Raw genomic sequence first — 16,315 nt, 5'->3', positions numbered from 1 at the left:
GCTGGGGCAGAAGGTGGAGGGAGGAAGAAGGGAGGTTGTTGGCGGCGGCCATGTTGGCCAGGCTCTCCGTTCGGAGTGTGAGAAAACAGAGTAAGTGTTGGGGGGAAGAGACTCGTCCATGCTCTTTAAAATTCGCGCATGTGAACGCTAGAAATAAGGGAAAGTGAGGGAAGCAGATACAAAATAGCCTGTGCCCTGGTGCAACTACTAAAACAATGCTTTAAAAAAAAATGAAGCCACCTGCATTGAATAGAGCCTAATTAGTTACTGTCTAGATTTGGGCTTTTGCTAAGGTTTTGAGACCTATTTAAAACTAGTAAAATCTTTAGTGGCTGGGACCCACACGCACTGAAACTGAATTGGAAAGGTTTTCCCCAGGGTTTGAAAATTTGAAGAAATGTGAGCAAGAGCCTGGAGACAGGAAGTGGGGACTCTTCATAATTACGCAACATTTTCGCATTAAGCGAGCCTCTGCGATGTAAAGCTCAAGTAAACTGTAAAAGGGGAACAGGGAAAGTCATTAAGAGAGGACAGAATTATCATGAAGCAACTTCTGTACAAAATTCAAGCTGCGATTTCATACAACAAAGTAGTTGCTGATCCTGACCCCCCCCCACGCTCCGCCCCTTCTCCATTGTGTCACCTGAAAAAAAATCCTCACATAAGGCATTCAAACTTGGAAGAACACGTAAAATTATCACGCGTTACGTTAAAGCATAATTTTCTAGTCATTTGCACAGGAGAGCAACGTAGATAACCAGCCCAATACGGATTCACAACTACTGTCTGGTAGAGGATGAGGAATACACATTGCCAAATTTCCTCTTCTGATTTGCTTTTCTTAAGCCGCTTCTCCTAACAGATTTGAAAATGCTTTAAAACCATTAGTGTCCAAATTGTTACATGGGGTCAGGATCACTGAATATAAGGTAAATATTTCACCTGTGAGGGAGAAATTCCTCACAATAACTTGTAAAATGTATAGCTGTTCGGGATGTGTTTAACAGCATATTTAATTGTTAGGGAAACCTAGGGAATCCTAGTCTTTGGAGTTTAACAGCTAATCATGGTCATTGAGCTAAACACTGCATAGTTCTCAATCCTAACAACAGTCTACAAGATGGGCATCAACCATATTCTCTTACAGGGAAGAATTGCAGTGAATGACTGTGTAGAGAGAAATTTCTTTAGGAGAAAACACAGTAAAACTACAGGGTGAAAGACTGAAAAAAATCTTGAACGTATTGCCAAAACTGCTTTGCAGAACGGTTTTAAATGTAGCAAAGCTCGCATCCAACTAATTACTGATTTGGGATAAACTGAAAGTTTCATTAATGAAATTAGCTGTTTTAGTGTCTCAGTGCATGTTACGGGTTGAATGTTTGGAGGACAATGCCCTCCCTACCCCCACCCCCTACACGCACACTCATATGTTTAAGTCTTAACCCCTACTATTTCAGAGTGCGACTGTATTTGGAGTGTCAACTGAAAAAAGTGCACCAAGAAAAGGTGAGAGCTGTGAATTAAATGAGGACTATGGCCCAGGAGGCAGCTTCTCAGATTATTCTGAAGAACTGCTCAAAAGAGGTAAGTGGAGAGGTCAGTATTATATGTGATTTTAGTGAAGGGAGTTACATGCAGTCAGGCACACATTTTGGCAGAGGTTTGCTGCTAGTCTTGAGGAGCAGATGTCTCCTTGAGAGACTTGATAATGATTTTAGCGCTTTTCTACATGTGAGGAGGTGCAAGACACTGGGCTCATGAACTCTTCTAAAAATATTGGTCTGAGGGCTTGTTTTGCCAGTTTCTCCCAGAGCACAGAGTGCGTCATTCCTGATCTCCACCCTGAGCTCCTTTCAGGGTGTGTTGAAGATCAGTGACTCTACGGGCTAGTGACTTCATTCTTACAGAACCAGATGATAGGGTCTTTACCAAAGTAATTATGACTAAATGAGGTCATTAGGGAGGGCCCTAATCCAATTTAGCTGGTGTTAAATGAAAAGAGATTAGGATACACACACACACACAGGGGAAAGATAATGTAGACAGGAGATGGTCATCTACAAGCCAAGGAAAAAGGCCTCAGAGTAAACAGCCCTCCCCACACCAACTTCTAGTCCCTAGAACTGTGAGAAAAATTTCTGCTGTTTAAGCCACCCAGTTTCTGGTACTTTGTTATGGCCACCCTAACTTAGTGTGTAACATTAAAAAATGTTATTTGGGTGGAAACTGAACTTGTAACTTTATTTTTTAATGAGTGGAATTGAACATTTTTTCTTTTCTCTTGTGACTTGCTCATTCATACCTTACTGGTTTTTTGATCATACAGTTCTCTTTTGTCCTTTTAAATTGCAAAAAAAGTTTTTTATTTTCATGTAGTTAAACCTAGTCCATCTTTGCTTTTGTCAAGTTTGTAAACTGAGAAATTCCATTTGTCTCCAGAGGAGTTCTTTGAAATGTTTTAAGTTTATTGTGTTTTCTTTAAAAAGCAGCTCTTTTATCCATGTGGAATTTTGGTGTATCCTGTGAGCTAAAGTTCTTTTGCTTTTTTTCATCCATGTCATTTATCAGTTATCCTAACACAATTTATGGAATAACTTCTCTTTTTTAAAATAATTTTGGATACTGCAGTAATTAAACTCCTATATACACTGCTTTTTATATTCTTGTTCTATTATTTTATTATTCCCTACACCATCAGTTTTAACATTTGCAACTTTATAAAGATTTGGGTCTCAGGCCAAAGGGAGGGGAGCAAGTAGGGACCTAGCAGTGGCCCCTCAGCAAAAACCTATCACAGGGGTGGGGAAAACAAACACGGCTCCTGCTGACTCCCCTTGTGGATCTCAGTTTGCTTCTTTTTATGGACCTCTTAACGGACAGATCGGAACCCTCCACAGAATGTCTGAATTCTTGCATTCTTTGCCCTCCCATCACTGGATTGATTCTTTTTTTTCCGTTTCTTTAAACCCAAACTCCCACCTCACATCATCTCTACAAAGTGTTCACAGTGAAACACATTTGGTCTGTTTTTAGATTCTTGAAGAATTAGTCTTTCATCAAGATGTTTAATGTATTTAAAGCTGGGAACCCATTGGGAGTTCACAAGTGCTGCATATGCTGGGTAGCAAAAGAAAAAAAAAGGCTAAAACCCACACAAAACACTTTTTTTAAAAAAAGCAAATTTGCCAAGGTTTAGCTGCTCATTTACATTAGCGTGTGTGCATTTGTTCAGCCCCTGGTGGTGAGTTTTGTTTCTTTCTCTTCTTAAGACTGCGGTACAGTGGGCATCAGGGACTCTGCTAAGCCTGGTGAATTGTGTTGCTAAGGGCACAGGGCCCCTTCAGCCCCCAGAAAATCATCCTAACAAGGAGGGAGGCCTCAACTACTCTGAGAAGAGAAATCAGATTTTGTTTTTTGAAATCAATTGGGATCTAAAGCTTGAAATAAATACTCATACTTTACATAGAAAAAAAAAAAGATTGGGGTTAATTCCTTTTTCATTATAATTTATTTTTTTTTTAATTTCCATTGTCATATATTCTAGATTTCCTTTAAAATTATTATGTGGCGTTCCCATCCACTACCTGAACCACAATTGGTACAAATTGAATGGAAAAGAACCATCAGTTTCCTTTTTAATTCACTAGTGAAATAGTAACTAATCTATCCAGTTCACTAAACTGATTAAAAGTTAAGTCCTGTGTATTAAAATGTATCGATGTACGTATCTTTTAGCTCCTTAGTGCTCTCATAGAGTAGGCATTGTCCTGTGCACCTTTGTTTCCAAATCTGGAAGCAGCTCAGTAAATTACTAGTTTTAGTTTTTCAAACAAAAATACATATCTTCCGAAATACCCAACATAAAAAAAATGCAAAAAAAAAAAAAAATACATACACTCCCCCACACACAAAAACAAAACAAAAACCAAAATAGAGAAAAAAAATGCCTTACATAGGTAGCTTATAAATGTATGCTAAATGGATTTGCAAATTTCCAAGTTCAACAAGGTATAAATTATAACTATTCAATTTGCCATTAACTAGAAGGTCTGCAGGCCTTCTACTCAAAAGAGAGCTCCAAACCAAGATTTAATAGGACTCAAGAATTCTAAGGGATAGGTCAGGTACAATTCTAGAGTGGTGAAGGAGGTTTCAGATATTGTTTGATTATATTATCCCTTAAACTCATCCAACTCCCTTTGCTGTGAAACCATAATTATCTGGCAACTTCTGATAGTCTGGATCAAGGGTTGCCAAACTTTCCTAAAGGGCCAGATAGTAAATATTCTAGGCTTGCAGCTTGCCGGCCATTTGGTATTTGTCACATCCAATCAACTCTGCTGTTGTAGCACAAAACAGCCAGAGGCATTACATAAACAAATGGGAATGAGTTCCAAGAAGATGTTACTTGCAAAACAGGTAGCCAGTCTGAGAGCTGTAGTTTGCCAAACTCTGATCTAAATGGGGAACTATATTACTTTTGTTTTAAAGAGAATTTGAGTTGATCAGCAATATTCTAGTCTTCTAAGTAGTTCATATTTACTGCCAAGTAATACATGGAACAGAACTGCTAATGTGATCAGTGAACAGGTCAATTCAGTATGAGTGGACAGAAATCAGTGTTCTGGATTTTGATCCTCATGGTACCTACAAGAGGCCCAAGGTGGGCAGCCAGTATACCTCCTCATCTATGAGATACTTATGTCTATAACTGAGTAGACCTAAGAATGAGCTCTAAGAACTAAGAACTAAGAACTAAAAAGTCACCATGTTGGCACCACTAAAAAAATGGCAGTTTGGAATAAAAATTGAGGAATGTCAGTCAGTAAAAAAAATCCTGATAATCAGTGAAATCCTCTCAAGGGTGGTGACGAAAAATTCAGTGACATGTTTAGAAAAGAAAAATATCAAGTATAAGAAGTGGCAAACCAAATTCTGGCCCAAAAAAGCCTTAATGCTAATTCTAGATACTAATGATTAAATTTAAGTGATCAAATTAGTATAATTGGCCCCTTGGTTTAGTGGAAGGTATGGAGGGTACTGATAGTAACAAGAGTATAACTACAAATTAACTCCCAAACTGCAGTTAAGGAAGAATCAAAACATTATATCAGCCATCTGCAGAAATGATACAAAACAAGAATTTTGCTATCAGTTTTAGTAATACCCAAAATCTAATCAAGGTGATTTAGACAGTGAGTGGGGCATAATTCTTGATCAAATCAATGGGAGAGCCTGCTAAATGGCTTGATTAGGTTAGAGCCCTGCTATGGTAGGAGAGCAGCTTCCATTTACTTGCTTCAGAACACTTGTTACATGCCAGAAGTGTTACACATGTTATTTCATTTAATCCTCACAATAGTCATATGAAGGAATATTATTTATGGATGAGAAAATTAAAGCTTAGAAATGTTAACTTGCCTAAAGTCACTAGTAGGGGGCAGAGTTGTGGTTCAGACAGACTAGGACTCTACAACTAATTGTATTTTTCAAGTGGATTATCTGTGGAACTCTATCCTGCAATGTTTTAAAAGGTATACTTTATTTTTATTTTTTTTTCTGCCACTGCCTACTCCTAAAAGATACACTTAAAAAAAAGTTCCATGGGCAAATCAGTTGGGAAATTCTGAGTGTTTACTATACTCCAGGACTTCTCCAAGCCTTTATTATAAATTTAAAGTCCAGGGAAAACAGCAAATGGATTGACTGGCCTTTCTAGGCCATCTCTTTATCTGTCCTTCCTCTTTCTAACTGTACCAAGCGAATAAATTAATAGAAAATAATACTTCCAGAATGTGAACTATATATGAGGATGTAATTAGGTGCATCAAAAATGCCTGGACTTGAGACTCAGCATTTATCCTTTTTTTTTTTTTTTTTTTTCGGTTGGGGGAGGTAATTAGGCTTATTTATTTATTTAATTCTTAGAGGAGGTTCTGGGGATTGAACCCAGGACCTCATGCATGCTAAGCATGTGTTCTACCACTTGAGCTATCCCCTCCCCACCCCCAAGACTCAGCATTTAAGAATGAGTGTTTATATGTAGAAACAAATCTAAACAGGGTTTTTTTTTTTTTTTAATTAAACTTTAAAAAATACATTGGATAATAGTTACAGTAAAGAACATGCTATAAGAATAAGAGTAAAAACTGGCTCCCTTTGTTACCACCAACTCATAGAATATCCTACTGGTAAACAAGCAGCCGATGATGTAATCTCTTGACATAATTAACACTGGGTAAACCAAAATAGGTGTGATTCTTTAGTAGTCTGCCAAATATTTTTTCAGGTCTATTATAGCTACTGAGCAAATGGGTTGGCATGAATAGTTATGTCCTTAATGTGTACATCATTAAGAGGTCGATATGTCTTCTCATTGACTGGTAACTTCTCCAATTCATCTAGAGTCTCCAAACCATCTATTACCCTGAAAGAAAAACAATATCATGTTTGAACATTTTTTCTGAGATTGAAACATAATATCCAGATACCTATAGCAATTATACTCTCCCTAAGAAAAAAGAACCATGCCTCATAGTTCTTTGAATTCCCTAGTTGAGTGTATGATAAAATGCTGTGTTGATTTTCTGCCATAGGTATGGGCCAACATTCTTATGCCTTTAGACAACAATAGCAGTGGGCAGGAATATTTCCACTAATGTATCCAAACACTGTATTCTGCCTCATTCACACAAAATAGCTAAAAGTGGAGCCAATATAACCAGTCATAGGTTTTCTTTGCTATAGAAAATACCTAAAGAAAGTATGTAAGAATGACACCATCATCAGTTCTGCCCTACACTGAAGGTCCTGAAGTAAGTGGCCACTTTGCACTTTATTGTTTAAATATGGTGTTTTATTTTTTGCTTCTGGACAACTAAAAGCAGTCATTAGAATAGCAGAAAAGATAGTTAAGCCCACTTCCAGCAAGCTCATTTCATGTTTTTGCAAGAAAAAAAAATATTGAGAGCTGTATTTCAAATATGTTCTCGAAAGTTAGTCTGAAACATTTGCCAAGAAAATGTGGCTTTTTAGATTATACCTTTTAGTGCAATTCAAATCAATTCTCAAAACATAATGAACTTAAAAAAAAAAAGGTAACAGCAGGGAAATGTATAGCTCAGTGGTAGAGTGCACATTTAGCATGCACAAGGTCCTGGGTTCAGTCCCCAGTATCTCCATTAAAATAAATAAATAAATCTAATTACTGCACCCCAAAAAATAAATAAATAAAAATAAATTTTAAAAGAAGTATCAGATTTACATTTTATTTTACATTTCCACTAAAATGGTACTATAATCAAAAGCTTTTGATTTTACTCCCAAATGTAGGAGAATTAAGGTCTTTAAATCGTTAAGTTTTAAAGGCTTTCCTACCTTCTAGGTCAGTAACAGAAACAGAGGATACAGGAAACAAATCTCAGGCAAAAAAAAAAAGAAGAAAAAAAGGGCATGTAGCATTGAGGTAAGTCTAGTTAAGTATCTGGGACATGGGCCCCTTTGGGAACCAGTGGAAAGCTGTCTATCATGTTCCCAAAAAAACTGTGTGTGCATTTACACAAAACACAATTTCAAGGAGTTACTAGACCGAAGGTTAAGAATCCTTGTCCTAAAGTATAGTTTTGTTACAAATCATGTAAAATAAGTCCTGGTAATTACTGATCAGTAATTCTGAATGGTAGGTTAGGGAGAAAATAAAAGGAAAGGAATCTAGATTATCCATATACACACAAAAACTATTACAGGCTGTAAAATTCCTCTTCGTTGATTATTATTAATCTATAAATTAGACATGATATGGAAGGAGAAAGAAAGTTGCTGACTCTTGTATTTTTAAGTAACCTAGGTTGGCATCTGAACCATTGTTTTAGATAAAACAAACCCTAGAACTGTGCCTTGGTTTATGGAGTATAGTAAATATTTGTTGACAAACTGACTTTCTGTTGATTTATAAAAGCAATTCCCAGGTACAGTTCTTGTAATGGATATTCTGGCAGAGACTGCTGAACACCTCCCTAGGATCCAGTCTCCCCTTCTTTTTTTAATTATCATTTTTTAATCTTTATTTTTTTATTTTGGGGTGTTTTTGGAGGGGAGTGATTAGGTTTATTTATATTTATTTTTAGAGCAGGTACTGGGGATTGAACCTAGAACCTTGTGCATACTAAGCATGCAGTCTACCACTTGAGCTATACCCTCCCTTGTCCCCTTATTCACAGAAGCCTGATTTTATTGAGTCCACCCCAGTCCATCTTTTTTAAGCCACTGTAATTCAGATCTGTTAGCTGCTGCAATATGCTATTCTTAATGAAAACAGATAAATTACTGCTAACTTGCATAATAATCCTGAAAAAAAGTACTGGCCCCTCTTTTACAAAATAAGGAAACTGATTCTGAGAGAAATTCTAAGTTTCCTGAGGTCACAGGGCTAGACTTAGTGGTAGACTTAAAGAAAACCATAACCAGAATACTCACTTTCCGAACACTGTGTATTTCATGTCCAGATGTGGCTGCTTGCCATAGGTGATAAAGAACTGAGATCCATTGGTGTTTGGGCCATTATTAGCCATAGATACAACACCTCTAACATTGTGCTGAAAAAGAGAGACCACACTATTAATTTAACTGTGTCTTTACATAAGTATCCCCAAAATAGGACTAAAACAAGACATGTACTCTTTACTTTTCCAATATTTAAGGGATCAAGAAAACATCTAATCAGCTTCTATTAGGGCTAGTCCAAATATTCAGTTTCTGTATTATCTCTATCTCTGAAAACTTGTATGTAAATTGTTTATATATCCAATCATATTCCACAATTAATTTCATTTTCACTTTGGAAAAGTACAGCCACAAACACTTTTGGCAATAGCAGTATATGATAGAAATAATCCTTACATTTTTATTAAGTAACAGTGTGCTGGCATGAGACAAATGATCAGGCAGACAACAAAACCAAAATCCCCATAATCTCTTCACACATACAGTGGACTCTGGATAGTTTCTTTATCTGTAAAACAAGGGAGTTTGGACTATTCAGGGGTTTATTCATAATTCAAATGCTCACAAGGCTCAGCAAATAATAAATTGATAAGTGGGCAGAATATAAACATGCCCAATTTTACCCATGCCCATGAATGTAAGAGAGTGGTCGGATCTGGCAAAAGGAATAATGTATCTCTTGCCTCATGACATTTACAATATTTTTGGAACCAATGGCCATAGAGAATGCATCTGCGGGTCTTCCACCCATGGGCAGTTAGTTCATAACCCCAGCACTGGATGATCTAAGGAAGGCCTCATCGAGCTCTAACATTCATTATATAAGGGACTACGTACACTTTACTGATAAGATTGAAGACAGATAGGACCACATTACCCAGGGGTGCCCAAATATAAGTAACTCAATGATTAGCTATTCGTCAGGGGACCCAAATGAGACAAGCCACAGAGATGCAGCTACATTGAGATACTAATGCTTTATTGTCTCCCTAAAAGGTGACCTCCAATCAAGTATAGTATTTGATACATACATAAGAATGTATGTACCACTTACAGCTTAATAAAATAAGCACTCATCAACCTGTTTCCAAACTATAAGAAGTAAAATTTATCAAACTGTTGCATATGCCTATGTGCTCCTCTCAGCTATCACCTTAGCCTCTCCAACAGGTAAACATTATTCTAATATCTTTATACCTACTTAAACAATATATTGTTTCCTTTCATTCATTTCTGAGCTCAATAAAATAGCATCATACTATTTGTAGCCTTCTGGGAAATGCTTTCTACACTTAATATTATGTTTCTAAGATACATATATGTATATATAGCTATAGTTCTGATTTCTTTTACTGCTGTATAATATTTTACAATTGAATATATTACAATTTGTCCATTTAAAGATTAATTGACATTTGGGTTGTTTTGTACAACCCTAGGAACACTGTTGTACATGTTTCCTGGTGCACACATGCAAGAGTTTCTCTAAGGTAAACACTTGGGAATGGAATTTCTGGGTTAGAGTATATGAATATTCAATGCACATTCTCAACTGTGGTATATAAGAAAATAGTTCTTAACCTTGGCTACATAGGAATCACCAGAGAACCTTAAATTATAATCATGGTCCTAATCAGTTCTACTGACTTTTTCTCTAGATTTAGGAGGTAAGGCCCTAATCTTTTATATTTTTAAAACTTCCATAGGTGAGTCTGTAGCAGCAAAGTTTGAAAACCACTGGTATAGGATAGCAGATTAGTACCATGGAAGCAGTCAATAATTAATGCCTAAAAAATTGTTTTGTTTCCAATTCAGGAAAAGGATGACTTCTTAAACAATTTATCACCTCCCAACCCAAACTTTGTAACAATATTTCTTTATGATAGAAAAGCCAAAAGATAAACTACTCTGAGTTCCCCCATCTAGAGATAAAAACTGCAGTGAATAATTTTCAGTTTTGCTGAGTATATTTTACTGTAACTGAAATATAATATACTAAATTATATATTTTGATTGATGAGAATTGATCTCTTTTTTTCTAATTATAAAGTTATCATTCTATGCAGGTACAAGTTTGAAAGATCACAAAATAAATTGTTAACTGATGTCTTCTCTAAGGAGTGGAACTGATTTTTTTTTTTAAAAAAAGGTATGTACTAGTTTCTTAACTTTAGAAAAAAATTTCTTTAAAAAGTTTGAAAAATACAAAAAAAAAACCCCAAAGGAAATATAAATATCTAATTTTACCATGCTGAAGATTTATTTATATGCACTTCTTTTTAACCTAGTTGAGATCTACCACAGACAAAGTTAATTCAGGAATATTCAAACATTTAACAAAAGATGATAAAAGTTGGAGACTGATAATGGGCATTATTGCCACCAGGAGGTCTGATAGTCTTTCCTTCCCACTCTCAAAAAAGACCAATGATTCATGTCATTCAACATGAATTTTGTAGTGAGTCATTAAGCCCCTTAGGTATATTACTGATTTAAAATTTCAGATTGGACCAAAAGATGAGCTCACTTTGTGTCAAGATCCGTGTGATGGTGAGATTCCAGTATATATTAGGCTAGAACTGCCATTTATATCTTCTTCCTGACATCATTTATCAAGTGTGCAAAAAATACCAAAAAAGTGTATTTGTTTACTAATTATTTTAACTTGTATTACTACAACATATGTATCAAAGTTCCCATAAACAAGGCATGAAAAAATAGATTTTGAAGTATTTCAGATATACCTTAAGATATTCACTGTATTCATCCTCAAACTTCTTGCCCCAGATACTGTTACCTCCTCTTCCCGTACCTGTATTACCAGACAAATACATGAAAAGAAGTATTTAATTAAAGTTGAAAAAGGGTTCATTTTCTAAACATAAGGGCTAGTTTACATAGTATAACTTAAATACAAATAAAATTTGATATGTCCTCTTACTTCCCAAAATTTAACTTTAAAGATCAGAAAAATAAAATGTCTCTACAAAAACCAAAAACTCTCCCTCCTTTATCAATATTTTTCATATTTTAGGGCTCAGTGCTAGTAGCTTCTGCTTAAAAATAAGTTATAAAAACTCCACATTCTTTTATTTGTCTATTTTTTTGTCTATTCTCTTCTTCACACTGTGTACCCAATTCCCTAGATATTATTGGGATAACTTACCTGTCGGATCTCCGGTTTGAACCATGAAACCCTTGATATTTCTATGAAATATACAGCCATTGTAGTAATTACTGGCACAAAGAGCCAAGAAATTCTGAAGAGAATAAAAATAACGATTGAGATATGATGTAGCAGAAACACATTTAAGATAAGGAACCAACTGTATTTATTGAAAACACCACAAAAGCATATTTAAACTATGTCTTTTTAAGGCATTACTTTAGACAATGTCACTTCCCTGCCTAAAACATTTAAATAGCTTTCTTCTGCTCTTGGACTAAAACACAAAGTCCTCAGCAGAGTCTAACAAGGCCTGCATGACCTGGCCTACACTTCTACATCTCAAAATGACAGTATACTCTTCCCTGCTGCTTACTATGCTAACCCCATCAGCCTTCTGAAAACTCATCTAAAAAAGGCAGACTATCCCACCTTGAGGCCCTCGTACCTGCTATCTCTATGCCTGGAATGTTCTTTTTATAAGTCTTTGCATGGAGATGCCTTCATTACATTTCACACTCAGTTTTTAAAGTATAACTTCCTTGGCTAGGCTTGCCCTCCTTTTAAATAAATCATTTCCCATTATTCTCTATCTCAATACTTCATTTTCTTCAAAGCATTGTCAACCTTTAGAAATGCTTTTTTTCTGGAAATAATTTTTACCCCACCCCCCACCCCCAGCCTATCTTCCCAGGTAGAATAATAGCTCCACAAGAGCAAGGAATGTCTTTTGTTCATCACTGTGTTTCAGATACGGGCAAGACAGCCTTTCACAAATAAATTGTTGAATTAATGAATATACATAGCTGACTCTTTCCTTCCATCCTTGTCATTTAAAAAAGTGAAATAATGTATGGAACAGTTCTATTACCTAATATCTAATGATTATTTACATTTCCTGAGGAAAACAAGCTAAAAGAAAAAGATACCAGCTACTCTATGGTTAGAGAAAAATTATCTACCTTTTCTTTGTCCACCTTTGGTATCAGAAAAGGAAGTGGAAATGAGGCCAGAAATTATGATTGGTGGTTTTTCTTGACAATGGTTTTTATAGAAAAGTTTTTTTTATGTTAAGTTAGATGACTCAATTTCAAAATAGTTATCCTGTTGCATTAACTCATTTTTCATATGTACATTATGGTACTCACTTCACATGTTTTGGGTGTCCTCTCACAGAAGATTTCTATTTTAATATCACCTACGTCTGTATGCAATGTCACCGACTAAAAAAGAGAGGGAGAGAACATGAGAAAAAAAATGAGATTTCTTCAAGTGACTTTATGCACTTTATCATCTCCGTAACTAGATACTAAAGATGATAAACTGAACAAAAATAAAAAGAAACACCATTACAGAGATGACCTGTTCACATAGTAGCTCTGAGAGATAAGTTGTATTTCTTCAAAATTTATTTCATCAGTAGAAAAAAAACTCCAGAAGATAAATATGAATGGTAAGGTAAAATGGTATCTATGCTAAAAATTTAGGAGCAAATATTGTGATGGAAATAATTACATTAAATTTGAATTTTTCATAAATAAAAATATTTTTATGTTAGCATTACTGATTTAAATGGCAATTCACTAAATCATTAATATTTATTGAAAAACAGACAATGAGTTAAATGAATTAGGAAAAAAAATTTTTTAATGAAGGTGCTGGGGATTGAACCCAGGACCTTGCACATGCTAAGGACGTGCTCTACCACTGAGCTATACTATACACCCACTAAGAAAATGAATTTTACGTAGTTTTCACCATTTCCCTTATGTAATTTAATTGTGAGAGACAGTTAAAAGACAATTTCTTTCTACACTAAAGACAACAGACATAAAAATCGTAAGTGTTCCCAGATCCTAAATGTGCAGAGGTTAACCATAGGGCTCTTGCTTGCTTGTTTGTTTAATCTGTTGTTTTGGTAGCTAGAATACTCCTTTTGTTGCTCCATTCCAGAAAGGGTAGAAAACTATTGAGGCTTCCTTTTTAATTTCACTTCTTTTTTACAAAAATATCTAGTAGTGAGAGTTATGACTAGGTTGAACAGAGGGCAGGAGTATGAGTGTAAATGTGTGTGTGGTGGAGGTGGGGCACAACGCTTTTCTTCCAGTTAAGCTCTAGCTGCCCTCCTTAGATCATGCGCAAAATTGTTCAGTTAAAATTACCACACCTGGCTACACTCTTCCACTCCTGCAACACCTTCTTCCTATCTCTATCCACTTTGTAATCAATCTTTTTCCATAAAAGGTAAATTGTGTGTTTTAAGTGAAAAACAAAGATTTAAAGTTATTTCGCTTATTTCTGGTTTTGTTTAGAATAATTTTACACTGTATCCTTTCTCTATCTTGTCATTGCAATTTCCATGCAGTTTTATTTCCCTTGAATTTCTAAAAATTACTTATAATGAAAGACATAATAATTCTATAAAACTTACCATTTTTCTTCTGATAGTTTCAGGAAGTACTTACTGTTTGTTACTTTCTCAGTTTATTGGGATAAGTTTAAAAATGAGTCTCTACAAAAGAAAAAAAATAAAGTTCATTTCCTTAACTCAAACATGCTCATCTTTTACTAAATATTTAAAAGAAAAACTCTCGAAGTACACTCTCCCCACTCCGACCCCATCCCCGGCAAGTAATAAAAATCCGGTTATGGAAACGGATGAGGCTATCTTACACAACTTAAACCCCTCAACCTCTTACTTCCCCTGTTCACTCTTCTTTTAAGAGCCTCCTTGCAATTCTCTAACAAGGCGGGATATTCCCGCCTTGGGATCTAGGCACTGGGGGTTCACTTTACCTGAAATGGTTATTTTCCTCACCAAGCCTCTGCTCAAAAGTCAGGTCTCACTGACCTGATTAACTCCATTTAAAGCTGCCTTAATTTCCTTTACCCACAACGCTTAGTACTAATACACTATATGCTTTATTGTCTTATTTCAACACATTACCCGTCCAGGAAACTCACTCGAAAAACACAGCACCCTGCAAGCATTTGAGTTAAGTGAATGAAAGAATAAGTGACTTTACACCGTACCTACTTAACCACTTCGATTAGCACAGCTGTTGTTAAAACAGCAAAGACGCAATCGCGGGTGCCCCCTTGGGTCTGTATTTTCGAAACTAGTTTCTTCAGGCACCGGAAGTCGAGAAGGGGACCCATTTGCGAGAACGCCCCTCGCCTGCTCGCCTCCTTCTTCCTCCCCGCCTCCTCCCTCCGATCTCAAACCAAAAGGACCAGAACTAGGGAGACAATGTAATTTATCCCCACCAGAACACTTCTGACCGCGAAAGGGGGGCTCGCTTAATAATTACACTAGGACAAGAAGCGTAATTCTGAGCAACCTCTAGAAATACCTCGGACTCAGATGTAAAATGGGAAAGCCCACTTCCGCCTGGTTCCTCCCACCCCCGCCGGGTTCCTCCCACCCCCGCCCACTACGCCAAGAAGTTCCGCGCAGGACCGGAAGTAGCGCTCGCGCAGTCCCGGAACTGGTGAGTCTTGGGCGAATTACGTTTCAATGTGGGTAGCTAAGGCCTTGGCGGTAGGCTGTGGTCCGTGTAGGCTGTAGTTATGGGGGTGCTGTGGGGAAAGGCGGCCGGGGACAAGCCAGGCGGAGAGAACCGGCTGGCCGCACGAGAGCATAAGGCTCTAGAGGGGACAGGGTCCTGACTCACGGGCTTACCGACCATGCCACCTGGGCTCTTCATTGTCCTGGAAAAGGCCTGAAGTGGAACTGAGACAAGAGGGCGCAGTTTTAAGGCTGTAAACTAGGCCCTGCTAATTGTAATAACAGTGCTGACTTGGCCAGGCATTGTTCCACGGTTTATTTTTTAATTCTGCGACAACAGTGTGAGCTGGGCACTTTTTTCCATTCTTCAGAGGTGGTAACCGCGGAGGTAGAGTAATCTGATACAAAGCTCTGGCTCTGGGAGTCAGTCTGGTTTTAGTCATTGTTCTCACTGTGCTCTGCTGCCTCTCACTGTTGTGGCTTCACGCTACGTAGCTTCGTAGGAAATGGGGGGGTATTTTATTAATAATTTCCAACGGTTCGTTTATATGTAACAGGAGATAATTCAGAACCAGCGTGGTGGCCCACTAGAGCTTCACTTCTGCGCTTGCCAGATTAAGAAGAGTCTGGAAAGTAGTGTGGTATAAGGACCCTTCGAAAATCTTCCATGATCCTGGCTCTAGCGGTTTGTGGAGGCTCTGCATCTCTCCGAACCGCGTATTTAAGTACTCACATTAAATATTAAATATTTTTGCTGTAGAAATACTGAAAAAAATTTGCTTTTCAAATCATTGGGCTATGAATATTCCATGTTCACAATTGATTATGCTTGTTATTTTGCATATTATTAAATGCTTTTTTTCAAGAACAATAATGTTCGTAGATACTAAATTTAAGAATGGAGTTGACAGTGTTGTCTTTTGTTTTGGATATAGCTGTCTAGAAGGCTGACAGACTGTGTGGGCAGAATACCCTGCAACTTAACCTCCCCCACCTCGTGAGCCAGCCCTTTGTGTGGCAGGCGTTGATTCAGGGGCAGCAGCTGCTGCCCTTTACTGCCTGGACCCTGCCCATTCCTAGAGTGACCCACTTATGCATCCCATGATTCTGGCTGCTGATCTATAGTATGTTTACTG

At 36.9% G+C, this 16,315-nt stretch overlaps 2 protein-coding genes across 14 annotated transcripts in view; one reads left to right on the top strand and one right to left on the bottom strand.

The window, feature by feature from the left end:
* The first annotated feature begins 4 nt into the window (after positions 1-4).
* The window catches only part of NIF3L1 (NGG1 interacting factor 3 like 1), a 32,047-nt gene continuing 15,736 nt past the window's right edge, over positions 5-16,315 (top strand). Inside the window, exons 1-3 of one of the 10 annotated variants that reach the window (XM_031452026.2) lie at positions 15,139-15,162; positions 15,737-15,904; positions 16,115-16,303. The gene's annotated coding sequence lies outside the window, so the exon portion shown is untranslated. The other 9 variants (XM_010991962.3, XM_010991959.3, XM_010991963.3 and 6 more) reach the window with 9 other exon arrangements.
* On the bottom strand, positions 6,024-15,078 carry PPIL3 (peptidylprolyl isomerase like 3). 4 transcript variants are annotated; one of them, XM_031452033.2, is made up of 7 exons: positions 15,025-15,078; positions 14,103-14,183; positions 12,820-12,894; positions 11,672-11,765; positions 11,250-11,317; positions 8,479-8,597; positions 6,024-6,430 (listed from the first exon to the last, which is right to left on the bottom strand). In XM_031452033.2, exons 2-7 carry the CDS (start codon positions 14,103-14,105, stop codon positions 6,304-6,306), a joined length of 486 nt encoding a protein of 161 aa, XP_031307893.1. In that variant the 5' UTR covers positions 14,106-14,183; positions 15,025-15,078; the 3' UTR covers positions 6,024-6,303. The 4 variants fall into 4 exon arrangements, with proteins under 4 accessions (XP_031307893.1, XP_010990267.1, XP_031307895.1 ...); XM_010991965.3 differs by lacking the exon at positions 15,025-15,078 and adding an exon at positions 14,705-14,995; XM_031452035.2 differs by lacking the exon at positions 15,025-15,078 and adding an exon at positions 14,636-14,663.

Source organism: Camelus dromedarius, chromosome 4 (assembly GCF_036321535.1).
Source record: "Camelus dromedarius isolate mCamDro1 chromosome 4, mCamDro1.pat, whole genome shotgun sequence".
NCBI classification, from domain to species: domain Eukaryota; kingdom Metazoa; phylum Chordata; class Mammalia; order Artiodactyla; family Camelidae; genus Camelus; species Camelus dromedarius.
This window is presented reverse-complemented; position numbering and strand designations above follow the sequence as displayed.